General features: G+C 35.8%; 4 protein-coding genes across 4 annotated transcripts; 2 read left to right on the top strand and 2 right to left on the bottom strand.

Moving 5' to 3' along the window:
* Positions 1 to 1,978: 1,978 nt before the first annotated feature.
* Positions 1,979 to 3,625, bottom strand: LOC106394251. Its single transcript, XM_013834832.1, has 3 exons — positions 2,710 to 3,625; positions 2,273 to 2,556; positions 1,979 to 2,188 (listed from the first exon to the last, which is right to left on the bottom strand). The coding sequence occupies exons 1-3, from the start codon at positions 3,623 to 3,625 to the stop codon at positions 1,979 to 1,981; spliced, it is 1,410 nt and encodes a 469-aa protein (XP_013690286.1).
* Positions 3,626 to 9,541: 5,916 nt separating this feature from the next.
* LOC106395532 (putative glucuronosyltransferase PGSIP7) lies at positions 9,542 to 14,603 on the top strand. Its single transcript, XM_013835959.3, has 4 exons — positions 9,542 to 9,907; positions 13,126 to 13,589; positions 13,671 to 13,818; positions 13,963 to 14,603. Exons 1-4 carry the CDS (start codon positions 9,582 to 9,584, stop codon positions 14,489 to 14,491), a joined length of 1,467 nt encoding a protein of 488 aa, XP_013691413.1. The 5' UTR covers positions 9,542 to 9,581; the 3' UTR covers positions 14,492 to 14,603.
* Positions 14,604 to 17,078: 2,475 nt separating this feature from the next.
* LOC106392007 (zinc finger protein ZAT9) lies at positions 17,079 to 18,185 on the top strand. Its single transcript, XM_013832769.3, has one exon. It carries the CDS (start codon positions 17,328 to 17,330, stop codon positions 17,910 to 17,912), a length of 585 nt encoding a protein of 194 aa, XP_013688223.1. The 5' UTR covers positions 17,079 to 17,327; the 3' UTR covers positions 17,913 to 18,185.
* A 328-nt stretch (positions 18,186 to 18,513) lies between these two features.
* Positions 18,514 to 22,462, bottom strand: LOC106392005. Its single transcript, XM_048746233.1, has 5 exons — positions 19,899 to 22,462; positions 19,732 to 19,810; positions 19,556 to 19,613; positions 19,248 to 19,355; positions 18,514 to 19,172 (listed from the first exon to the last, which is right to left on the bottom strand). The coding sequence occupies exons 1-5, from the start codon at positions 20,160 to 20,162 to the stop codon at positions 19,013 to 19,015; spliced, it is 669 nt and encodes a 222-aa protein (XP_048602190.1). The 5' UTR covers positions 20,163 to 22,462; the 3' UTR covers positions 18,514 to 19,012.
* Positions 22,463 to 25,302: the final 2,840 nt, after the last annotated feature.

Here is a 25,302-nt window from a genome sequence, read left to right as displayed (position 1 = left end):
TGTTAAGGAAGTAGGTTGTTATTGACTCTCTTATTTGACTCTTGTATTTGATTCTTGTAGTTACTCTTTATTTTTTACTTTATTTGAAACTTTTAGTTGCTCTCTTTAACTCTTGTGACAGTTTGAGTTTGCCTAAATATTTCCTAAATGAGTTGTATGCAAAGACAATCCTTATCAACCCCTAAAGATACCCTAAAGTAAAACCCAAACGATTTCAACTCTTATTTAAACCCTAAATGATAGTAAAGTAAAACAAACCAATTCAACCCCTATCTATACCCTATTTGACACTAAAGTAATACAAACCATTTGAACCCTTATCTATGCCCTAAATGCCACTAAAGTATCACAAACTATTTGAACCCTTATCTATGCCCTAAATGCCACTAAAGTATAACAAACGATTTCAACCCAAATTAATCCACACAAACCTTATAAATCACAAAAAAATCTTAATAATCATAACAAATCTTAATTATCAAAACACATACAAGTTTACTCTAAAACCAAACCCGAGTGGAAGAAACGTTTGCCCTAAAAATAATCTTATATAAGACCATCAAATAGCCAGAAACCCTACATATTCCATCGTTTGTTTCTTCTACTTCTCTTTAAAAAAAACCTCTGTTTCCTTCTCAATAAAGAATGACTAACATGAATAACAATGAAGGGATCCCTTCCAGATGCTGGTGTGGGAAGGGGATTGTCACTTATGTTTCAAAAACAGAGGAGAACCCATAAAGACGATTCTTCAGATGCGAGATTGGTATACAGGTAAATCTGTAATTACTTATTCATCATTATTCTATATGATAAGAGAATAAACAGATGTGAGATTGACTTGTTTTTGTGTTTTCAAACAGAGAAAGAAAGAAGAGCATCTTTTTAAGTGGGTCGACGAGGCTCTGTTTAATGAGATTCACCGGATGGATGACCATCAGGCGAGAATTGCTGAGGAAATTAAAGATCTGAGGAGTTCTATGAAGAAGACAGCTGAGGAGGAAGTTATGAAACAGAAGAGTTCGCTCCATGTAGGTTGTGTAGGATCCATTCTCAGTATTTTATGTCTCTGGTCCAAATATGATTGATATTGTAATGGTTCTTTGATTCAAGTTACATTGTCAAAGATTAAACCAATCTGATTTCCAGTTTTATCGTCATGTATCGAACAAATGTGAAAATAAAACATCTATTGAATTCTATTGTTAAGACCTAAACGATTTCCACTTGCACGATTTGACATGAACAAACTGAAACATAACTTCCAAAAACGAGAAGAACAAAATGCATAGTCTCTGAAACATAAAATTCTATTGTTAAACAATCTTGAAATATGCATCAAACTGAATTCAACATGAAAAAAATGAAACATAACTTGCATAAAACAAGAAGAAAGAAACACATAGTCTCTGAAACATAACTTGCATAGAACGAATTGAGAATCCTATATTGCTCTATCACATGTTCTCTTGTTGTGACCTTCAATCCCACATCGACTGCATTTCCGAACTGTAGAGCCTTGAGTTCCTTGTCTCGTATCTGCGTTTCTTTCTCCTACCTGCAGCTCGTCTACTCTCTGGAGGAAGGATTTTCGACTTCTCCACATGAGATGGAACATTCCATGCATCTTCGGGGACGCTAATATGATTTATGCTTTCTTCATAAGCAGAGCGCCATGAGGCAGTTGTGTACATGTCATATGTGAGTGTGTGTGTGGTCTTATTCCAACACTGAAGCCTGCTTTTATGGCGTGTCGGCATGGGATTTTCATCAGATCAAATTTCCCACAAGAACATGTGCGTCTGACCAAGTCAACCGAGTAGTCGAAAGTGTCACCTTGAACTAAAAACCTATGATCGCTAACTGGAAAGACCTTAAACATTTTACCCTTCTCAATCCTTCTGTCAATCTTCTTATCCACAACAATGGTCAGTGGTTTCGAATGCTTAGAACTTAAAGTTCTACGTTTGAAAAACCATCAAATCATCATTTTCCTAATGCTGTCCAACAAAGGTATCACTGGAAACTCTCTAGGCGTACGCAAAGCAGCATTTTTCGACTCCGCAGGGTTAGTAGTCCTAATATCATATATGTAACTCGAAAACTGACAACGAGCCCACTTCCTCACATCGGCATCTATGAGATACTTTCCAATTTCAGGACTAATAGCGAAAATAGCAGTGAACACCTTACGAAATCAGCAGCTCGATAAGCTTTAGAAGCCTTTGCAACCAAACCAGCTGCACCTTTCCCGCTGAAATATGTTACAAACATTATTCAGCAAGTGGTGAATGCAAATTCCATGATGAGCTTGCGGGTACACTCTCGCAATAGCTTTAGCAATTGAGGAATTCCTATCAGACACAAAAGCTAAACTATGGTCGTCAGCAATGACCACATTAAGTTGTCTCATAGACCAGTTCCACGCGAGGTCATTCTTTGAGTCGACAACTTCAAAGGCAATTGGATATAAACTCGAGTTTCCATCTAATGCAGTAGCAACTAGTAATACTCCTTTGTATTTGCTCTTCAAAAACGTCCCATCCACCACAATAACTTTTCAAATTGCATCATAAAAACCGCGAACACTCTGACCAAACGAGATGAAGAGGAATATGAATCTCCCTTTTGTATCCGTTTCATAAAACGTGTGTGACCCTGGATTTGCTTCCTTCATCATGTGCAAGTATTTGGGAATTTTTTTATAACCTTTCTCTGGAATACCTTTCATTGCGTTGATTGCATATTCGCGTGCATCCCACGCCAAAGAATAGGATATCTCAACTCCATATACCATACGCATATACTGGATTATATCATTCGATATCAGCCCTTCTTTAGCAGTTTCATACTTATGCATAATCATAGTACCCACTGTTTTTGGTGAAGCTGTCCTAACAGAACCCTTCCTATTGGATGCAGCACATGAATGATCAGGTACATACTTTTTGATGATAAAATACGATGAGCCTGTTAATCCTTCTGCACAAACACGCCAGCTGCAATCATCATCTGAGCAACGAATGTACCACATTTTTTTATCTGATCTGGCAACCACGTAGTCGAAATTATGTTTCATTGCACATATTTCGAATGCTGCCTTCAAAAGTGTTTTGGAACTAAAAGATTGACCCTTCTTCACAACATCCACCAAAGAAAAGCGAACACTATCTTCATTGATCTTCTCTTTGTCACACTTTTTGTCATCTTCACTGTCAGGTACCTCAACATCTTCTTCTGAATCCATATCAGCTGCATCGTCAGACTCCATATCACTTGAGTCGTCAGACTCCATAGGCTCTTCCTCTCTGTTAGGCGACTCAATACCTTCTTCCGCTATGTTAGGGGCTTGAGTACTCACACAAAACTGCGTCGAAGCTTTGTTCTTTACATATGTAAGAAAATTTCTAACTTGCCGATCATTGGTGATGATAACAGGTGGTGAGTAGATGCTACTGATCAAATCGGAAGGTAAATAACTCAGCTCTATATTGACCATGTTTACATCAATTCCAAAGTCTTCACACACCATAACCTTTAGGTTTTCAAAGCTTGAACCTGTGTCCAAAGTAAGTAACCTGCCTCTTTTTTCTTCATCAACAAGAAATCCCCATCCATTGTTCATCGACGATTTCAAAAAACCACATGAAGCATAGATGTTAATCTTCATATTTTTGAAATGACAAAAGTTTGGAAGAACTAAAAAATGAAGAAGAATTTCCATGTTTAACTTCAGAAATCGTGCTATGTTGAAGAAGAAGACTAGATTTTAGGAAAAAAAAATTAAAAAAGGAAATAAAAAAAAATTAAAAGATTTACTGAATATTTCCTAACCGTTTTTGGCTAAATTTTCGGATTTTGTAATTTTGTTAGGTAGAATTTGCATTCTATCTGTTTAGAAATTAGAAGGCCTGGTAGAATATTGTATACCACCAATGTAGACAAAAAGACAATATGAATAATGCATTTCCTACCTTAGTAGATTAATTAATTTTTGTAGCGCATCAAATCTACCAGTTATGTAGAACATAGAGGGAATGAGGATTTTATATTCTTCCCTAGTAGTTGTTAATGTTTTCGGTGTATTGCGCATTCTACGGTTGGTAGATCACTATGTCTTTGTTAGATTATATATTATAAACCTCCGTAGATAGTAGATCTGATTTTGTAACACTTTTACCTCATTTTTGAAATTACTAATCAAACATTTTTTTAATCCAAATATATTTTTCTTATATGCAGTTGCTTATCTACATCAAATATACTATTTTTCCAGATTTTTTTGCATTCTAAAAAAATTGATATGAATTTTTATATACAAAAAGGGTAGTGAATGTCCAAAAGTGACAAAAGTTGATTTTATTCTAAGGAGACAATACTTCTAGTTGCCAAGGATCGTATGTTTGTGTGCAAAGCTTTTAATAAAACAGTACCTTCGTTTTATTTATTTCTTAACTTATGAGATCAACATACATTATAGATCTCTTTATATAGGAACTCTTAACTTGTCCTAATACACTTGAGACTAGGAAACTTATCTTTATCCTAATCTATAAGTTATTCTACTTTCCTTAATGAATAACTTGTATCCTAAGCTATCTTATTGAAGCTTATCCACAACATTCTCCCTTCTAAGCTTCAAATCATTTTCACTTAGGTCTTGAACTTGAATCTTTTCTCTCATCTCCTTAAACTTGATTCTTGCTAAGGCTTTAGTTAGGATGTCCGCTTTCTGTTCGACTCCGGGTACGTGCTCAATGTCGATCTCGTCTTGTTCCACACGTTCTCGTATGAAATGGAAGCGTTTATGGATATGCTTGCTTCGACGGTGAAAAACAGGATTCTTAGCCAGTGCAATAGCTGATTTATTATCCACACGAATCATTGTCTTTTCCATCTCTTTTCCTGTGATTTCACTCACCAGGTCTTGTAGCCAAATAGCTTGTTTAGCAGCTTCAGTTGCGGCCATAGACTCCGCTTCACACGAAGATAATGCCACTGTGTCTTGCTTCTGAGAACACCAAGAGATTGGCGTTTCTCCTAGGCAGAACAAATGACCTGTTGTGCTTCTTCCATCGTCGGGATCGGTGTTGTGACTACTGTCACTATATCCAATGAGCTTCTTGGATCCTCCTTGCTTGAATGATAAGCCGTAACCAACTGTTCCTCTCAAGTATCTTAGGATTTGTTTCAATGTTTTGCCGTGTGAAATTCTAGGAGAATGCAAATATCTACTTAGGATGCCAACCGAGAAAGCCATGTCAGGTCGTGTATGCATAAGATATCTGAGGCATCCGATTCTTCTTCGATAGAGTGTTGCATCAATCTCCGGTTCATCCATTCCTTTGGAGAGTTGTAGACCAAACTCCATTGGTATACAAGTTGAGTTGCAGTCATCCATTGCAGCTTCCTTTAGTATACGTTGAGCATAGGCTTCTTGTTTGATCGTGATGCAGCCCGAACTCTGTTTAACTTCTAACCCAAGGTAATAGGTTAGCAGACCCAAATCGGACATCTCAAAGTTACTCGACATATCCTTCTTGAACTCTTTTATTTCTTTTACAGAAGTTCCAGTCACAAAGAGATCATCAACGTAGATCGCCACTATAAGTAATTTACCTCCATCTTCTCTTCGATACACAGAACTCTCCTTTGAGCACTTCTTGAACTTTAGTCGTTTCAGGATCTGATCAAGCTTTGTGTTCCAAGCTCGTGGAGCTTGTCTTAGACCATAAAGCGCTTTAGAGAGTTTGAAAACCTTATGTTCATCTCCCTTCTTTTCAAACCCTTCAGGTTGTGAAACGTAAACATCTTCATTCAACTCACCGTGTAGGAAAGCTGTTTTGACATCTAAATGATGGATCTCCCACTGATTTGCAGCAGCTAAGCCAATTAGAAGTCTTATCGTCTCTAGTCTGGCTACAGGGGCAAATACCTCGTCAAAGTCGATACCTTGTTCTTGTACATATCCTTTTGCCACAAGACGAGCTTTGAACTTGTTGATAGATCCATCTGCGTTTCTTTTTATTTTAAACACCCATTTGAGGCCAATGATCTTGACTCCGTCTGGTCTATCTACTAACGTCCAAGTGTGATTTTTGTTGATGCTTTCTATCTCGTCTTCACACGCGCCTGTCCATTGCTTATTGTTCTTTGCTTCTCGAAAACTAGTAGGTTCTTCATTGATTGAGTGTAGCAGCAACTCACATTCTACTTCTGCAAGCAAGATATAGTCGTCAAGATGGCTAGGTTTGTTTGTTTGACGAGTTGATCTTCTTGTTGCATGAGTTTTAGCTCCCTCACTTATTTGATCTTCGGCGTGTGTTTGCTCTGTTCCATCTTCTTGTTGCTCTGTTTCTTGATGTTCTGTTTCTTCGGCAGCATCCTCTTGATTAGCACCTATTACAAACGGACCTTTGCCTTCGTCCAGTGTTGTTCCCCAAGCCATATGAAAGTTACCAGAGTTGCTTTCTTCTATATCTGCTCCCTTCCAATTCCAAGCTACATCTTCATTGAAAATTACGTCTCGGCTTACTACAACCCTCTTAGTAGTAGGGTTGTAAAGTCGATAAGCTTTCGAGCCAGGCTCGATCCCAAGATGAACGAGAGCTTGTGAGCGATCATCTAATTTTCTTAAATGGACCGAGTCCACTTTTGCATGTGCAACACAACCAAACACTCTAATGTGTCCAATGCTAGGTTTTCTTCCTTTCAAGCTCTCGTATGGCGTCTGATTCATTAGAGCTCTGGTAGGAACACGATTGATAATATACGTAGCGTGACGTACTGCTTCTCCCCACATGTAATTAGGAACTTTGGTTGCTTTCAACATACTTCTGGTCATCTCCATGAGAGTTCGGTTTCTCCTTTCAACCACTCCGTTTTGTTGCGGAGAGTAGGGGGCAGTAAGATGGCGTTTGATGCCACTTTTGTTACAGAACTCTAGAAACTGACGGGACGTAAATTCTCCTCCTCTGTCCGTACGAAGCGTTCCTATTGATTTCTTTACTTCTTTTTCAATAAAGGATTTAAAATCTTTAAATCTCTCAAACGCTTCGCTCTTTTCTTTCATTAAGATGGACCACATATATCTTGTGCAATCATCGATTATCACAAAAATATATCGATTCTGAGATGGTGTAGTTGGAGAAATTGGCCCACACAGATCCGCATGTAGAAGCTCTAATGCAGTTGATGATCTGTACGGCGTTGCGTTCGGAAAGCTGTGTCTTGTCTGCTTGCCTACTAAGCATGAGTCGCACACCTGCTTTTCTTCTTGAATCTCTGGTAGGCCATGAACCATCTCTTTCGTCGCCATAGCTTTAATTGACTTGAAACTTATGTGACCAAGGCGTGCGTGCCATCTCCATGGTTCCTCTTTTAGCTTTGTAAGAAGACATACGGGTTTACCTACCTTGAGAGATATCTTATAAAGTCGATTAGAGGACCTAAGAACCTTAGTCAGTAGTCTCCCGTTTGGATCCCTCAAAGTTAGATAGTTTTCCCGCATTCTAACAACGCAGCCTTGTTCAGTTGCTTGTCCTAAACTGAGAATGTTACTTCTCAGCTCAGGAATGTAGTAGATGTCTGTGAGAAGTCGTTGTTCACCCGTCTTGGCTTCAAACAATATTGATCCCTTTCCATCGATATCAACACAAAATCCATCTCCGAATCTCACCCTTCCTTTGATATTATGGTTTAGCTCAGAAAAATATGATTTCTCACCAGTCATGTGATTGCTGGCACCATTGTCTAAGTACCACTCACCATCTTCTTTTTTGCTTGGATCAAACGCTTTAGGTAACACTTTTTCTTCGTTTAAGAACACCACTTCATGCATGTAAAGTGCGACGTCTGCAGTTTCAGTTTCATTCTGATTGAGCTCTTGATTTTCTTCTTTCTTCTCAGGGCACACTGACTTGAAGTGACCTTTTTTCTTGCAATTGAAACAGGTGATCTGCGAGTAATCTTTCTTTCCCTTTGTCCACTCTGCAGAGCTGCCTCTTCTGCGTCCTCTTCCTCTGTCCCCTCTGCCACGGCCACGACTTGAACCTCTCCCTTGTCCTTTCGAGTTCTGATCATATGATCCTTCTGAACTTGAGAATAGCAGGCTGTTTTGTTGATCGTTTGGTGTATTCCCTTTAATGCGTTCTTCATACGCTTTAATTCTTCCAACAACATCTTCATACTTGATTGTATTTAGATCCAACATCTGCTCGAGAGAAGCCACCATCATAATGTACTTATTGTGAGGAAGACTATTTAAGAACTTCTTTACAAGTTTCGGTTCGTCAATACTTTGTCCTAACGAGGCCGCTTTAGAAGAGAGTTCAGATAACTTTCCTGAGAAGGTATCAACAGACTCGTCGTCATTCATCTTTAAGCGGTCAAATTCGTTCATCAACGTCTGCAGCCGAGCTTCCTTTACACGATCTGCGCCAAGGTTTCTTGCTTTTATGGCTCCCCATATTTCTTTAGGAGATGCACATTCGCCTACCTGCAGTATCACGTTCTCGGGTATTGATTGAAACAGAAGAACAGTAGCAAAATCATTCTTGTCCCCTTCGTTCGTGCCTGGTTCGATCGCCTCCCATACTTTGTGAAAACGCAACAGGACCTTCATTCGCATTGTCCAAACCGTGTAGTTGGTTGAGCTTAACATTGGACAGACAACAGTGCCAGGGATTCCTTCTCTTTTCCCTAATATCTTCGTGTCCACCAATGCCATTGGATCAGCCATTGTTTCGTGTCCAACAAAACACAGAACCTGTAGCTCTGATACCAAATCTAGTTGCCAAGGATCGTATGTTTGTGTGCAAAGCTTTTAATAAAACAGTACCTTCGTTTTATTTATTTCTTAACTTATGAGATCAACATACATTATAGATCTCTTTATATAGGAACTCTTAACTTGTCCTAATACACTTGAGACTAGGAAACTTATCTTTATCCTAATCTATAAGTTATTCTACTTTCCTTAATGAATAACTTGTATCCTAAGCTATCTTATTGAAGCTTATCCACAACAATACTTTAGTTTAGTTATTCTATATTGCCAATTTTCCCAAAGTTTTATAATGAAACAAACAAAAAGATGCATAAGAAAGTTGCTCAAAAAGATGTATTAAAACAAGAGTTGTAAAAAATGATTAAGAAACATCAAAATATCTTATATCAATGAAAAGGAGAAAAGAGGCCGAATTTACGTAATTGCATAAGTATATCAAATACAATCGGATACTTGTTCGGATACTGGGTAATAATACCCGATCCGATCCGGTACCCGAAGCTTAAACAAAATCATATCTAGTCGGGTATTTCTTTATATCCTCCGATGCAAAACCGAATTTTTCGGATGGGCATCGGTTCGGATCTTCGGATCCGGGAAATATGCCTAAGTCTAACTAGTACATGTGTTTGTATATAATTGCTTACCCTTTATAAGTATATGAGTGACGTAAGTCTCTCTCAAAAAGAGAGAAACAAAACCCAAAACCTTAAAGTTGAAAATCCCCACAAACACACAGTTCTCAAAGTTGTTAGTTTCTTCCTTCTTGGCTGGTGTATAGAGAGTACTAAGCATGGATTTGCAGAGAGCTATGGTGTTCTCGTGTTGGGTTCTGTCTCTTTTGATCATCGAGACGTCAGGGTATCGCGATCAGCTGTTTCAGCCGCTGGAAGCTGAAAACGCAAACGCGATGACCATGGTGATGGAGCGAGGTTTACAGACGCGGCGGCCGGAGCACAAGAACGCATATGCGACGATGATGTACATGGGAACTCCAAGGGACTACGAGTTTTACGTTGCGACACGTGTCTTGATCAGATCGCTCAAAGGTCACCATGTTAACGCTGATATCGTCGTTATCGCCTCCCTCGACGTTCCACTCAACTGGATTCACAACCTGTAAGTGTCTTCTCATCTTCTTATTCTTTTCACCCCCGAAACACTTCCGTTTTAATTGGTTTAAAACATTTTTTTTAACTTTTAATTAAGTAATATCATAAAATTCCCAACCTTGTATAAATTACAAAAATGTTAAAAGTCAAATTGTTAATATCTAAATAGAGGAGAACATGGAAGAGCAGTGTGCGGGTAACAGCCTGAAAAAAATTCTAATATTTTCAAAAATTAGTAATTATAAGTATTTTTAGCTTAGAAGCAACAAAGACGGCATAATAACAATTAAGATTATGCTTAGGACGCCTTGGCTCTTTTGAAAACATAAAATAAAACTGAAAATATCCGAACAAGACAGTCTCAATAGCAGAAGTGTTTCCACGACCTTTATAAGCTTTCTTGTCTATTTTATTCGTTTTTATCTCTAGGCTCTACCTATTGTTGATATCCCTATTCGAAAACGCAGCTGCCTAGACGGCCGTCTAGCCGCTGTTCCGAGGTTGACTGCGGTGATTATCCTAAATTGGTGTAGTCAGGCGTTGACCCACGTAAGACCGCCTAATTTCCGCGTTGATCGCCTAATCCCGCGTTGACCGCCTAAGTTTTTATTTTTTTATTTTTTTATTTTTTCCGTCCGTGTAAGTTAAAACACGGTTGATTATTTTTTACTCACTATTGACAGATTTTGTGTAATTATTCATTACTAAATAATTATAATTAGCTATCAAACCCAAAACAAACACATACATACTACATTTAGGGATTTTTTTCGTACCAAACCCACCATTTACAAATCAAAAAGAGACTGTTTAAAATTATATATAAAAAATTATATAATTATGTCTAAGAACTTGTATCATCATGTTTAAAATTAGCTAAATATATTATAAATATATTAAATTGTATTTAAAACTAGGTCTCACATAATCTCCGAGTATTCTCCAATTTTTCGGTAATTCGCTAGGTCCGAAATTACCGTCTGACTAGCGCATACCGTAGTTCCTAACAGGGGTTGATATACAATTCTCTTAGCGATAATTAAATGGTTTCCTTCAAACATAGAAAGCTAACTTTTAAAGTTTTACTCCTTCCATTTCTTGAAAATGTTGTTTTAGAGTTTTATTTTTTGTTTAAAAGAACTGTCGTTTTGTGTTTTCAATACAAAATTTTAAATAAATATTTATTTTTAAACTCAATGTATTAGTGTATTAATTAGAAAGAATTTTTTTTAATGTGCTGCAAAATCTTTCGGATGACACTTTTTAAACAGAGGGAGTAATGATCAATTCCGTTTTTGTCTACCATACGTATCACCCTTTTGATTTCTTATGCAAAACTTACACGGGTTAGGTGCAAGTTTAATGTTTTTTTCTTGATAAAATTGTTTTTAAGCCAAAAAAATTGTAACTATGTCGTGTTAGACTAATCTTCATATACTTTATGTTTCATTATGTTAATTATTTTTAAAATTGCAATAATGTCCTTAATTTCAATTATAAGTTCGAAATTAAAATTAACAAAATTATTGTTAAATATTAAAATATAATAAATAATTAAAGTAATTAAAATAAAAGAAAACGTTAAAATCCACATAAAAATGATTATTTTCTTTCCATATTTTTCTGAAAAAATAATTTTTTCATATATGGAAACTGAATATTTCCAAATATTTTATTCTCATATTTTCGGAACTGGTTATTCTTATCCATAGAATACACTAAATTTGTAGAACTCGGTTTTTACAAGTTTTTAGATTTATAGTATTATGTAGATTTTGATTTCTACAGGTTTTAGATTTACAGTAAATCTGTAGAAATTGTTTTCTACAGGTTTTTAGATTTATAATAATGTGTAGATTTCGATTACTATAGGTTTTAGATTTATTGTAATCTGTAAATTTCGATTTCTACAGATTTAAGAGTGATAAGTTAAGCGCTGAATGTGTATTCTAAATATTTTTAAAGTACTATTATTTACGTAGATCACGTAGATCACATATTATAAACATAGTAGATTCAATGAAAAAAATGGATTTCATTTTCTACTTCGTACGTAGAATGTCAATTCTACTTTATGTAGAACAAAATCTGAAATTATGATTTAAACATTTTTTAGAACAGGAAAAAATACCACTAAGTTCTATAAGTATTTTATTAGTAGTTACTATTTTTCCAATTTTTTGTTTGTTTGTAAAACTATTTATTTAATTTATTTCAAAAATACTAAAAAGCACTAAAAGCAAAAATGATACAAAATAGAAATTAGTCTAATAGACAATAGTTACTATTTTTTTGCCTAAAAACAATTTTCCCAGGTAAAGTGGAAATAAACTATATGATAAACAATAGTGGACTTGTTGATAATTTTAATTTTTAAGAGATAAGAAAAGATATTATAAAAAGTAAATGGGGCTGTCAAATACCTTATTTTAGTAACTCATAGTTTCGGTCCTTTTAAAAAAAATTTGTTGGTTTTCCTTTTCTGAAAAGGGAAAAGTGTCAAATTAATTAAAAATACATTTCTTGCTTAATACATAATATTTAAAAAACATTCAACTACAAGAAACTAAAAGCATCTCCGACGGAGGTTTGTAAATAGAGTTCTCTGACATAAAATATTTAAAAACAAAATAGGAAAGAGAAATCAAAAAAGTTCTAAAACAAACCTCAGCAAGAACCGTATGAAAGACATTACACCCACTTATTTATCATGTCACCGGTCAATTGTTCTTTATAAGTTTAATTTTAAATAAATAATTAATTTAGATTAAAAATACTAATACTTTATTAATAAAAATCTCAAATTAGCATATTTATGGTTGGAGGTGCTCTAATACAGTTCTCGAGGGTTTACAAAAACAAATACAATTCTCGAACAATAGATTCTTAATTAATACAGTTCACTAATGGGGGAGAAGACCCTCAATGCTTAGTATCTCAAAGAGATTTCTAAAATATAAAATATTGTATTTCAAAGCATTTTGTAATTAAATAAATTTCAGTTGTTTTTAAGAAAATGAAACTAATTACACTTTGACAAATGGTACAAGAATCTCTTAAAACGTGTCATGAGTTCTCATTTTAGTCCAAAAAGTTTATCCCACCTCTTTTTTTTTTCTTTTTAATTCTTTCTTTTTTTGTCTTTTTCATTTTCTTATTATCTTTTTAATACCTTCTTGAGATCTTACCAAGTTACCACTGAACAATGAACATGCTCTTATGTAGGGAAGAACTGGACGGAGCAAAAGTAGTGAGAGTAGAGAATCTGGAGAATCCATACAAGAAACAAACCAACTTCGACAATAGATTCAAACTTAGTCTGAACAAGCTCTACGCTTGGTCTCTCTCAAACTACGACCGTGTTGTTATGCTCGATGCCGACAATCTATTCCTCAAGAGCACCGACGAGCTCTTCCAATGCGGCTCATTTTGTGCTGTCTTCATCAACCCTTGCATCTTCCACACTGGCCTCTTTGTGTTGCAGCCATCAATGGAGGTCTTCAGAGACATGATTCGTGAGCTTGAAGTAAAAAGAGATAATCCTGATGGAGCTGATCAAGGCTTTCTTGTTAGTTACTTCTCTGATTTACTTAATCAGCCTCTGTTTCGTCCTCCTAATAACCGCAGCACCGTGCTCATCGGACATTTTAGGCTTCCTTTGGGGTATCAAATGGACGCCACTTACTATTGTAAGTGATCTCTATTCTCTCTCCATTTCAATAACCCCAAAGTTCAGGAACATTTTGCTAATCTTTGTGGATTATTATTAGACCTTAAACTCAGATGGAACGTACCGTGTGGACCAAACAGTGTAATCACATTCCCTGGAGCAGTCTGGTTAAAGCCATGGTACTGGTGGTCATGGCCTGTTCTTCCTTTAGGTATATCATGGCACCACCAACGCTGCTACACCATAAGGTATATTTCATTGCACATACCGAAACCCATACTAGTCTTCATAATCTCCATATCGCTTTGTTATAAATTAAAAAAGGCTATATTTAATATATTATGGAGCCACGTCTAAGTTTATAAATTTCTCACACTCCTCTTACATTGCAGTTACTCAGCGGAGATGCCTTGGGTCCTAATCCAAGCAATGTTCTACCTAGGAATCATACTAGTCACGCGTCTAACGCGTTCCAGCATGTCCAAGCTATGTCACCGACGTTCTGACAAGAATCTAACAGCTTTCAAGATGGTTGCACTCCTCTTGATCCTGTCAGCATACATTATACCCTCCTTCATCATCCCACAGACCATCCACCCGCTCATGGGTTGGTCACTCTACCTGACCGGTTCTTTTGCTTTCTCCTCCATTCCCATCAATGCTTTCTTGCTTCCAGTGCTCCATGTTTTGACACCGTGGCTTGGCATTCTCGGGACGCTCCTTGTGATGGCTTTTCCCTCTTATCCTGATGGTGTTGTTAGAGCATTGTCGGTTTTCGGATATGCCTTCTGTTGTGCACCGTTTCTATGGGTCTCCTTTGTGAAGATCACATCCCATCTTCAAATTTTGATTGACAAAGAGGTTTTGTTTCCCCGGTTGGGGGAGTCCGGGAGTAGTTCTAGTCTCAGCAAATTGTATTGATTAATACGGTGGATTGCTTCTGTACATAAAGGTTAGAGAATATTAACAAATATGACATTGGCTTTTTCTTCATTTAATATCCTATCAAAGATATATCTCTCACATTTGTCTAGCTTTTTTCACTGGGATTAAAAGGAAATGCATGAGTGGAACTAAAGATTTCAAAAGAAAACGTAAGTACCTTTTGTTAAATTGAGTTCATTTTATGTATGATCGGCCCACTAGGACCACATTTATCCACCAGAAGCTTAAAGGCTTAAAGCGCCTAAGGGTATGCCACATGCCCCACATTTATATGGCCAACGAGACCCGATTTACCAAAAACCATTCATCTCATGTTTTTGTTCGGATAACATAATGAAATCATTTGTCCAAAAAAAAACATGATGAAATCTTTTCCCTCTGTCTTTTCTTTAAAAGAAAGTTGCTCCAGTTAAGTTAAAAATCTAAACATTAAACAAAACTCTTCATCTTTATTATGGTGTCGACCGTCAGTGGATAAATGATTATTTAACTCTGAAAGTCAGGTAAGGGTAAACATGCAGAAACGTGATTTTAAAAGATGGATCAGGGATATTTCTGTAATAAATAAGGAAGTTACTTGGTGCCCATTAAAAAAGGTGTTATGTTTCTTTAGTGTCAAGACAGAAACATGAATGGTTCTGTATTAGTGTTATAAAACTACCACTACAAAGCTACGAATGCAGCTGGCGACAGAAACTGCAACCACAAAGAAAGTAGGAACCTAACAGAATAAATAAAATATACTTTTTTACCAAAAAAATAAAAATAAACTTTGTTTTTAAAATTTTGAAAAGTAGCAACGAATAAGGTGAATGTAGACCGATATTCCAGAAATTTATATCCAGCCAGCGATAATGTATGTCTCCCATTTACTACATTTTAGCCAAATTTCTCAATTTTTTTTTTGGTTTCCTGAGATGTCTCATTGTTGACAAATAAATACTAGATATTTCATTATCTAGACATGGATTGTACCTTTACTTATATACTTTTTTTTAAACACGACCTTTATTTAGGGATTATTTGTGAAATAACCAAAAAACAATGGGAAATTAGATTTTTAGTAAGAAGATAAAGAGAGATAGAAAGAGAAATGAGGAGAGAGAGACTGATTTTAGTTAGTTTGTGAATTTGTGTTTTTTTTTTATGTATATTGAGTCTAATTTCTCTTTTATTTATCTACCTTTTCATTCAACTAGTCTATAAATGTTTAATACTCTCTCCATTTTCTTTTAAATGATGTTTTAGAATATTTGTTTTGTTTCAATATAGTTGACGTTCTCAAACAATACGAAGTATAATGACATATGACTTTATTAACCCTTATACTATTATTCTTTCAAAATGAAATGTGTGTCACCAGAGATGATAATGAATTGATGGAGAAGGGTATTAGAAATATTTTATTAGATGCCTTAATTTGTGTGAAACTCATAGAACATCATGTAAACAAAAAACAGAGGAAGTATTCGATGTGTTTCACAAAGCAATTTATTTTGACTTTTTCTTTTTATTACACAAATAGTGACATTTTAGAGTTTCAATGTAGTTTATATTTACTTTAACCTTAACAGAAATTACAAAATGCATTGATCTTAAAAATAGCTTTATTTATCTTAAATATTATTAGTTAAATAGATGTAATTAATAAAAACATAAATGTATTTCTATCATTATCTTAAATTTTATGAAACAGAGGAGTATAACTAATCCATATAAATGTGATTGTTTCAATTTTTGGATGTTCACTCAAATGAACACATGAATGAACATTTGTTTGGCTTGGAAATTTAAAGAATAAAACAGAAAATGTAATTGATAACAAAATTTTGATCGAACCCAGGGTAGACCATAGGTCATGATAGGTGAAACATTTGTAACATACCCCCAAATTTTTTGAAAAAAATTACATACAAATAGGTTCCTAAAATAATATTTAGAACCCCAAATTTGTAAAAAAAAAATTTTTACATAGAAACATCAACAGGTTCCCAAAATTTCAGGGCCGGTCTGATCGAACTGAATGTGTCAAGTTTGTAGAAACATGAAACTGCAGTTATATGACCGTTCAAATAAAACCTGCAGTCATAAAACAAAATCCAATCCTAGTGATTACCAAAAAAAAAAATCCAATCCTAGTTCGAATTTCAAAATATTGAGACCCTAATCATATACTTGAACACATCACAAAGCTGAAAGTTGCTTTGTTTTTTTTTTCTCTCATTCGAAATAAGAGCAATGAGTACAATCAATAATCTCTCGGTATATTGGCAAACGATTTTTCAATCAATAATCGTTTTCTTGTCAAGTTTTTTTTTAAAAAAATTGTATTTTTGTACATCATTTACCTTTATTAAGCTTCTAAACTCATCTATGCATTGGAGAAGTGCCTAGTCAATAAAAGGCAAAGCAACAACTTTCTTTTTGCTCTTTCGTGTCTCCTTTCGTCTCTCTTTTAAACGATTTTACATTTTTAATAAACAAAATTTAGCTGATTCTCTTGCAAGAACATGTATAATTCCAATCACAATATACACAGAACTTATCATTAAAAATTCCAATCTTTAGGATTAATTCGAGATTCTATACTCGGTAGTGGTCATCGTTGTCAGTCGAATTAAAAAATAGTATAGTTTTCTCTAAATTGTTCTACTAAAACTAAATAAATAAAGTTTATCTTTACGTATCATTAGTAGTAGTTATCGTATGGACCAAAAGAGTAGAATGCTTGTTACCTACTCTCTCTCTCTCTCTCTCTCTAAAGGACAGAGAAACATAAAGTCTTTAGTTCTGTTCTTGTTTCATTTGGAAAATGCAGAAGCACAAATGCAAGCTCTGTTCCAAGAGTTTCTGTAATGGCAGAGCACTTGGAGGTCACATGAAGTCCCACTTGGTCTCATCACACACGCCAACTCGGAAGAAACTCAGCGACTCGGTGTATTCGTCTTCGTCTTCTTCAGAAGGTAAAACTCTGGTCTACGGGTTGCGAGAGAACCCGAGGAAAAGTTTCCGGGTCTTCAGTCAAGATCCTGAGTCATCCATCGTTTACAACAGCGACACCGAACCTGAATCCGTAGACCCGGTTCGTAAACGGAGCAGGACAGCGGTTTCCAAGAACAAGAAGAAGAAGAAAAGGAGTAAGAAGATGACGAGTCATATTAGCTCTCCCGAACCTGCGAGTTCTGTCTCCGATGGTTCTCAGGAACATGATTTAGCCATGTGTTTGATGATGCTCTCGAGAGACTCAAGGAAGATTGTGCTGAAGAAACCAGTTTTTGCAGTTGAAGAAACGAAGCCGGAAAAGAGACAATTCCCGGAGCTCCGCCGCTGTGTGATAGATCTGAATCTTCCTCCGCCGCAAGAAAACGATGTTACCACCGTAGTTTCGGTCATGTAAAACAGATGAGGGTTTCAGATATTATTGGATACAGTAAAAAAATCAAAACATCATGTTGATTTGTGGTTTCTTCAGGATCATTGATCTTTAAACTAGTAAACCATTTATTAGTTTGGAATCTTCGTATATCTCTATCAAACAATGTAAGACAAGAGATAAAACAAGCAACAAGTACTACTTCAAGATTTGTTCTTCAGTTTTTAGGGTCATCGATGATGATAATAATATATTGTTGGATCTTTGTTATCTCTTTATGATATTTAGAATTCTTGAGTTGATTCTTTTGCATGATCTTTGTATCTTGGATATTTGATTTATTAACGTGTTTTAAAAGAAACTTTAATTTCAACTGTATTTTTTTTTGTTTACACCAGTGTGTGCTAGGCTGCTAGTCTTTTTTTAATAATGTAAATATTATTCTTGTCACGTGTAGCATCTGTGTGTCGGAACAACTAGTATACTTGTAAATACTCAAAACATCCATAATATCATGGATATTCAAATGTGAGCTTGTTCGTTTGTTCATGTAAAAACATTAAGATATTAACATCATGTATTTTAAAATCGAATTTGCATTGCCATACACTACATTACTAATATATGCTTGGTAATTATGGTTTTATTAAAAAGCCGAATATATACATACATCACGTTACCAAAGAATATAAAAGGCAAAGATTTGAATTTGAGTTGTTGGAACTTTAATAAATTGTTGAGTAAAGAAGAGGCTTACACACAATGGAATCTATAGTGTTAAGTACTTATCTTTGCTTCGATCTCAATTTTCACCATATTCCCATCACACAAAAACAAAACAAAAGTTATATGTGTTTAATAATTATATAAATAATCGCATCCAAATTAATATATAACTCCTCAGACTACAAGAAAAACGTTATACTAATATTTAAAAGGAACCACGTGAACAACAAAACCCATCACTTTTTCTTTAAACAAGACAGGATGATCCGAGATGAATGCTAAGAGCATCATTAACCAAAAAACCCACTTTGAGTTTCTTAATGATTTTTAAGTATTAAATGTTACTTAAGAGATCAAGTTAAGAGACACCAACATTTTTGTGCTCCAATGGGAGTTTCTTATTTAGAGGTTCTTGGAAAACAAAATTTATGGAGTGTAGCAGAAATACTGTTACCTCCAGGCTTGAATCCATAATCAATCTTCTGAGAGGTTTTTCTGTATGAAGGAGCAGGAACTGGGAAGGAGGAGCCATTGAAATAAGAACCATCATCGAGGTTTCTAGTAAACAAGAGGCTTTCAAAAATTATGTTTTCTGATAAGAACTTTGATTCATGAAGAGGAATTCATAAGAACCTTTGTGAAGTAAACAAGAGGCTTTCAAAAATTATGTTTTCTGATAAGAACTTATCTAGTTCTTTGGAATCTGAGCCATGTATCGTCTTAATGGTATCAATGCAGCAGCTGAAACGTAAAAAATGACAATAATCAGTTTCTTCTCACATTTATCTTAGCAACTGAACCTAAAAGATTCTTATAATATTCAGATAAAAAGTTGAGTAAGCTTCAGCACTGTCAGTGTAGGAGCTTGTGAAAGAGAGTAATAAGTTCTTGCAAGGGAAAATGATAAGGCCAACCAAAGAGAAACATTGATGTCTGGTTACCTGCAAGTTTCCTTGCTGAATTTCTTTTCTTCGATCCCGTAGAGAGTCTTGAAAACCTCTGGCTCAACCCGGCAGAAATATGGCCGATTTGTACACAGGAAGCGTTACAAATATTGAGCATTGTTTCACTCTCCAAATCAGAGAGAAAAACACAAATGATTTGCTAAAAAAACTACCAGCATAAATGGAGCACTTGCATGTAGCTTTGTCGTAGTTTATACACCACCCATCATCACCAATCATGCTTCGATACAGCTACAGATTAAAAGCATAACATCTCAACTTTCAAAAGCAATGAACAGAGGACTTTCGTCGAACAAGTGGTGTGTGTAAACAAACAGACCTCAACGTCATCGGGGTCGTCGTCAGGTGTGGCGAAAGCGAAGTCCTTTGCGAGCTTACAGCAAGCTCCACAGCCTTCTATGCATTGCCACGTCAGCTCCTTCGCTGTTCCTCCGGAGAAACCGCTCGTCGACGTCGTCGTCGTTGCCCGCTTCTTCTCCGGTTTGGTTTTCTTTGCGTTAAGTTGCGTGACTTGGGACCGTCTTGTGGCAGAGATAATCGTCAAGGGCATTGGTGCCGTCGCTAACGCAAGCGAAGGAAACATTTTTGTTTGGCGCAAAATTAAACGGAAAGTTGGTAAGAACCGACCATGATTATCCCAGTTTCTTAATAGGGTTTTTAAGGAAAATCACTCATTTAATTAAATCAAAAGTAAATAAATTTAGATAACCGATCCTTAATTGAGCATTTTAGACACTGATCTTTAGAAGGGTTTTAAACACACGTATGTCAGCATACAATCAAATATAATTTTTTTTTTCTCTCTTTATTTTTTTTTATTTCTCTTTCTTCGTCTTCTCTTTTATTTCTCCGTGAACACGACGATGTCTTCTCCATGAGACGACAAAGGCCATCGTCTTCGATTTTCAGCAAAGGAGTTTCTAGGGTTTCTGGTTTCGGTGTCGTGGACATGCGCAGCCGTGGTTTCAGTGCTAGATCCTCTCAGATCAACAATGTTGGATCTATTAATCAAGCTCTTATGCAATCCATGGAGCAAAAGGTGCGATTTTTAACTCATTTGTGTTAAAATAGAGATAATCCAAATTGAATTGATTGGATATGTATTTATTTATTCCTTGGCAACAATTGAATCATATCTTGTTCATGATTACTCTCACTCTTCTTCTCAGTAGCTCAAATGATTAAGATTAGGTTGTGTGGTTTCACTAAGTTAAGATCATCAAAGAGGAATCTTTGTCTGAGAAGGCATATCTGTTTTCTTTTTTCTTTTTTTTGTAAGTGTGAGTAAAGCTTGATTGTTTTTCGGTTTGTCAACACATATGGAGTTTTGCTACTGCTACTAATGACGATGCTGGTGATGGTACGATCACTCAACTGCTCTTAAAACGAGTGTCTATGTGCTGTTGTTGTTCTTGTTTCATATTTATGTTTCATGTTCTGTTTTAGTGGTTTAGGTGTGTGTTGTTGTTGTTCTTGTCCTGTTGTAGTTGTCTAAGTGATGAAAAGCTTGTGACTTTTGGTTTCTCTTGCTGTCATAAATATGAACCAGATTACTGAGACTTTTGTTTTTGTGATGACTGGATGTGTAAGTGATCATATCGTGTAAATGTCATCTAAAAAACTGAGACTTTTGTTCTTCTGTGTTTCAGGGTTTGATGGACCACGGAGAGAAAGACATCACTGCATGGTGTGAAGATCTTCATGAAAAGTGTCATGTTTGTTGTCAGGCCTTTCTAAGATCACTCATGGACTTGTGTATGCTTTTGTATGCTTGTGTCATGTTTCAATGCAAAGTCACGAGCTTTTGTTTGCTTTTGTATCGTTGTGTATTATCAAAATCACAGACTGTTGTATTCTTGTGTACTATAAAGTTTGTATACAAAGTCTCGGACTTCTGTTAATGTTCTATATAACTTCACAACACTTTTGTTCTCTCTTCACGACACTTTTGTTCTCTCTTCACAACACTCTCTCCACAACACTCTTTCTATTCAAAGTCCATATAAAGTTTCACAACACTCTTGTTTTTTTATGAAAATCTATGCTTAAAATGTTATCTTGTACTATTTTTTATTTAAAAATAAAAATTTATACTCAAAAAAAAAAATTTAATTTTTTTTTAAGAATCCTTAATTAAGAAACTACCAATGGAGCATAAAAACTAAGTGTTTATTAACTAAAGTTCTTAATTACATTTATTTTTTAAAAAAGTCATTAAGAAATCCAAATGAGGTTATAGGGTTAATCATGCTAAGAGCATAAACATCCCAAGTTTATTAAAGAGGTTTTTGACAAAATGTGAGCCCCACTGACGCGTGGATCCCACAAAAATTTTAAAAACTAGTCCCCAAAATCACGAAATAAGGATCAGTCTTTGGGGATTTTTTGCACTGTTTGCGGGCCCCACTGCCACGTGGCGGCCCGCGATTGGTTTATTTTCTAATTTTTTCTTTAAAAAAAAAATAAAAAAAAAATTCTTAAGGACCTCATTTGGGGTTTTACCGATAATCATGGTCTTACGTCCTGTATAAATTCCCCTTTAACCAAAAATGAAAATATAACTTTTAGTGGAAAATTCATTGCAACATTTTGATAACATATACAAACATTTTTCAATATTTTCAAACAAAACACTAGTATTATATAATACTCCCTCCGTTTCATATTAAGGGTCATTTTAGAGAATGTTTTTGTTACAAAATAAGTGCCATTTTCGATTTTCAATGCAAAATTTATTAATGTTATGCAAAATTTATTTTTCTATTGGTTGAAATATGGTTAGGTGTATATGTAAGAGTGTTTTTTATAGGAAATGTACAAAATAAATTGTTTCCTTAATCTGTGTGCCGAAACCTAAAGCGACACTTATCACTACAAGAAAACATAAGTTTAACGAGGGCGGTTTTCCTCGTGAGTTCGTCGTAAAAGAGGCTTTACGAGGAATTAGCGAGGAAACACGTTTTCTCGTTACTCGTTCGTCGTAACATATATTTCCTCGCTAATTCGTCGTAACTTAGCGAGGAAAATATTTCGTCGTAAAGACCACGTAAATATTCCACGTAAGGAGGTCGCTGTATTTCCTCGTAAATACCTCGAAACGTGTTCCTCGTAAAATACTCGTTTATCTTTCCTCGCCATTTCCTCGTAAATGTTTCCTCGTAAAATATTCGTTTATTTTTTCTCGTCATTTCCTCGTAAAGTTTCCACGTAAATAGGTAGTAAAAATTTAGTAAACTTTTTTTAGGAACAACCTTAAAAAAATAATAAATATTGTTAGTAAAAATTTAAAGTTAAATTAAATGAATAATAAAAAATTAAAATTTTAGAAAATTTACCTCCTCGTAAATCTTATCCACTTCAAGTGTGGATAAGGTGACGAGTAATCCGTCGGTAGACTGCTGGGTCAACTGGGTCTGGCGGTTTTCAACCCGAGCAACCACGTTGTTGTAGATTTGCTCGGACTTGCCATCTACAAATACGCCCGCCTTGTTCTTGCGGGTCCTCTCGTAAAGTTCCATAAGAGACGGGAGATGTCCCGTCTCTTTGGCCTAAAAAACATTTAAGAAAGTTAGAATAAAAATATATATATTAAAAAAATTATTTAATAAAATATTTAATTACCGTTTCCATACGGACACCGGCTTGGGTTTTTTGGCCCGTAGTGTGAAGCATCGCCCGTTCCCGTGCTCATCGATCGTGTTACGGGAGTTAGAGCAAGACTGGGAAATTCTAATGGAATCAGGAAGACGCCAATAACGGATGAGGCCAGCCCACACATCCGTGGTGAGCTCAGCGGGTTTGCCACGCTCATTCTCCTTCACGATCCAGTCACCCTTCTAGTTGGAGACCGTGTCCAACAAGTGAATTTTCGCCTTCGCGTAAAACGCCTTCCTCACCCTCTCAGTGACCCCCAAGGCCCAGTGATATTTTTGCTGTGGAAAAAATTAAATAAATAATTAGTTTTTTAAAAGAAATATATATAAATCATGAAAAAATTAAAGTATATATAATTAATTAATAGAAACTTACAGCGTAAATTTTGAACCACGTCTTTCTGACGTAGTGAGGCGTCTTACTCCAGTTCGGATGTGGCATGGAGAAGTAACCTTTGATCGTGTCGGTTACGTCCGATGCAAGACATCCGTCAACCCCCCACCTGGAAAAAAACAAATTTAAAATATAAATTATTTTTTAATGTTATAAAAGAATTTTACACAAATTAAAAGAAAAATTAATGTAACATACCACAAAGTTCCGTCCGGTCGGTCGAGGACGATGACTGGTAAACCTTCTCTACCTGGTAGACGGAGAATGTCCTCGACAGTGTACTGCGAGTAAGGAGCACTCGGAGGCACCATCAAATCGGGATGAACACCGGCGGGCATCGGAGGAGCCATCGGAGGAGGCATAGGAGGAGGCATCGTCGGAGGAGCCATCAGAGGAGGCACAGGAGGAACCGATGGTGCACTAGAATAAGGCGACCGAGAGACTCTCTGAGAAGACTGAGTCTCGGGAACAGTCTCCGGATCCGAAGAACCGGGAGCTGAAGAAGAATTGGGAGCTGAAGAAGACGACATGTCTAAATGACTACCAGGCTCACCGAACATCTGTCTGTAATGGGGAGTAAGTCTGTTCCTTCGAATCGTCTGGAAAAAAAAATTTAATTTTTAAAATTAACATCAATAGTATAATTTCCTACATTATCCACCTAATCAACACTAATTAACATAAAACCCGTAAACCTATCTAAATTCCCTATACTAACCACATAATCTATCCTAAACTAATCAAATTAGAGAGGAATTAGAGAGACTTACCATTGCTACGAAATAGAAAGGATGTGGAGAGGAAGTAGAGAGGAAAGAAAGAGTGAGCGCTCGGGAGTATATATAAGATTACTTATCCTCATTATTTCCTCGTAAAGTTACGAGGAATTACAAAGGCCCGTGTTTAGCTTTACGAGGAATTACAAAGGCCCGTGTTTTATTGTACGAGGAAGTAGCGAGGAATTACAAAGGCCCGTGTTTAGGTTTACGAGTTTTTTACAATGACTAAGTTTACGTGGAATTTACGAGTCAACATTTTACGAGGAATTAGCGAGCCCCGCTTTTCTATAAATACCCGCAACTTTCCTTCTCAAACCACACACAAACTCACAAATCTCACAAATCACACCATATCTCAAATCACACAACTCAGCAAAATGCTTTTCAAATTAGAAATATTTGAAAAAAAAAAGGAAGAGAAGAAAGATATTGGAACACATGTGGACTAGACTTACGTAAGTCTAGCCACATGTGATTCCAGTATCTTTCTTCTCTTCTCTTCTTTTTTTTCTAGTTTTTATTCTACGAGGAATTAGCAAGGCCAGCTTTCTTTTTTTGGTTACGAGGTATTTACGACGATTTGCGCTTACGTGGAATTAACGAGCTCTTTCGTCGTTATTTCCTCGTTGACTTACGAGTGCTTTACGACGATTTCTTCTTACGTGGAATTAACGAGTCCCGCGTTCTTTTTTTTTTTATATTTCGTCGTAATATCCAAGTTTATTTACGAGGAATTAACGAGTATTATGTTTAAATCCCTAAAATCCAAAACCCAAACCCCATCTTCCTTATCTTCTACTTCATATATTCTAAACCCCAAACTCATCTACCCTTTAAACTCAACATATTCTTTCACCTCAATCTATTCTTTCCATTCCAAACCCCATTCCTTAACTT

Source organism: Brassica napus, chromosome C1 (assembly GCF_020379485.1).
Source record: "Brassica napus cultivar Da-Ae chromosome C1, Da-Ae, whole genome shotgun sequence".
Taxonomy (NCBI): Eukaryota; Viridiplantae; Streptophyta; class Magnoliopsida; order Brassicales; family Brassicaceae; genus Brassica; species Brassica napus.
This window is presented reverse-complemented; position numbering and strand designations above follow the sequence as displayed.

Bases quoted from the DNA above. Each gene is read 5' to 3' on its own strand.
- LOC106394251 (XM_013834832.1), bottom strand. From the start codon at position 3,625: ATGAACAATGGATGGGGATTTCTTGTTGATGAAGAAAAAAGAGGCAGG. The intron at 2,557-2,709 runs GTTATAAAAAAA...CAATTTGAAAAG, and splicing joins GAAAGGTATTCCAGAGAAAG to TTATTGTGGTGGATGGGACG. The intron at 2,189-2,272 runs GTTTGTAACATA...TGATTTCGTAAG, and splicing joins TTCACCACTTGCTGAATAAT to GTGTTCACTGCTATTTTCGC.
- LOC106395532 (XM_013835959.3), top strand. From the start codon at position 9,582: ATGGATTTGCAGAGAGCTATGGTGTTCTCGTGTTGGGTTCTGTCTCTT. The intron at 9,908-13,125 runs GTAAGTGTCTTC...GCTCTTATGTAG, and splicing joins CTCAACTGGATTCACAACCT to GGAAGAACTGGACGGAGCAA. The intron at 13,819-13,962 runs GTATATTTCATT...CTTACATTGCAG, and splicing joins CAACGCTGCTACACCATAAG to TTACTCAGCGGAGATGCCTT.
- LOC106392007 (XM_013832769.3), top strand. From the start codon at position 17,328: ATGCAGAAGCACAAATGCAAGCTCTGTTCCAAGAGTTTCTGTAATGGC.
- LOC106392005 (XM_048746233.1), bottom strand. From the start codon at position 20,162: ATGTTTCCTTCGCTTGCGTTAGCGACGGCACCAATGCCCTTGACGATT. The intron at 19,614-19,731 runs GTAGTTTTTTTA...GGGTTGAGCCAG, and splicing joins CAAGTGCTCCATTTATGCTG to AGGTTTTCAAGACTCTCTAC. The intron at 19,356-19,555 runs GTAACCAGACAT...TTTACGTTTCAG, and splicing joins TTCAGCAAGGAAACTTGCAG to CTGCTGCATTGATACCATTA.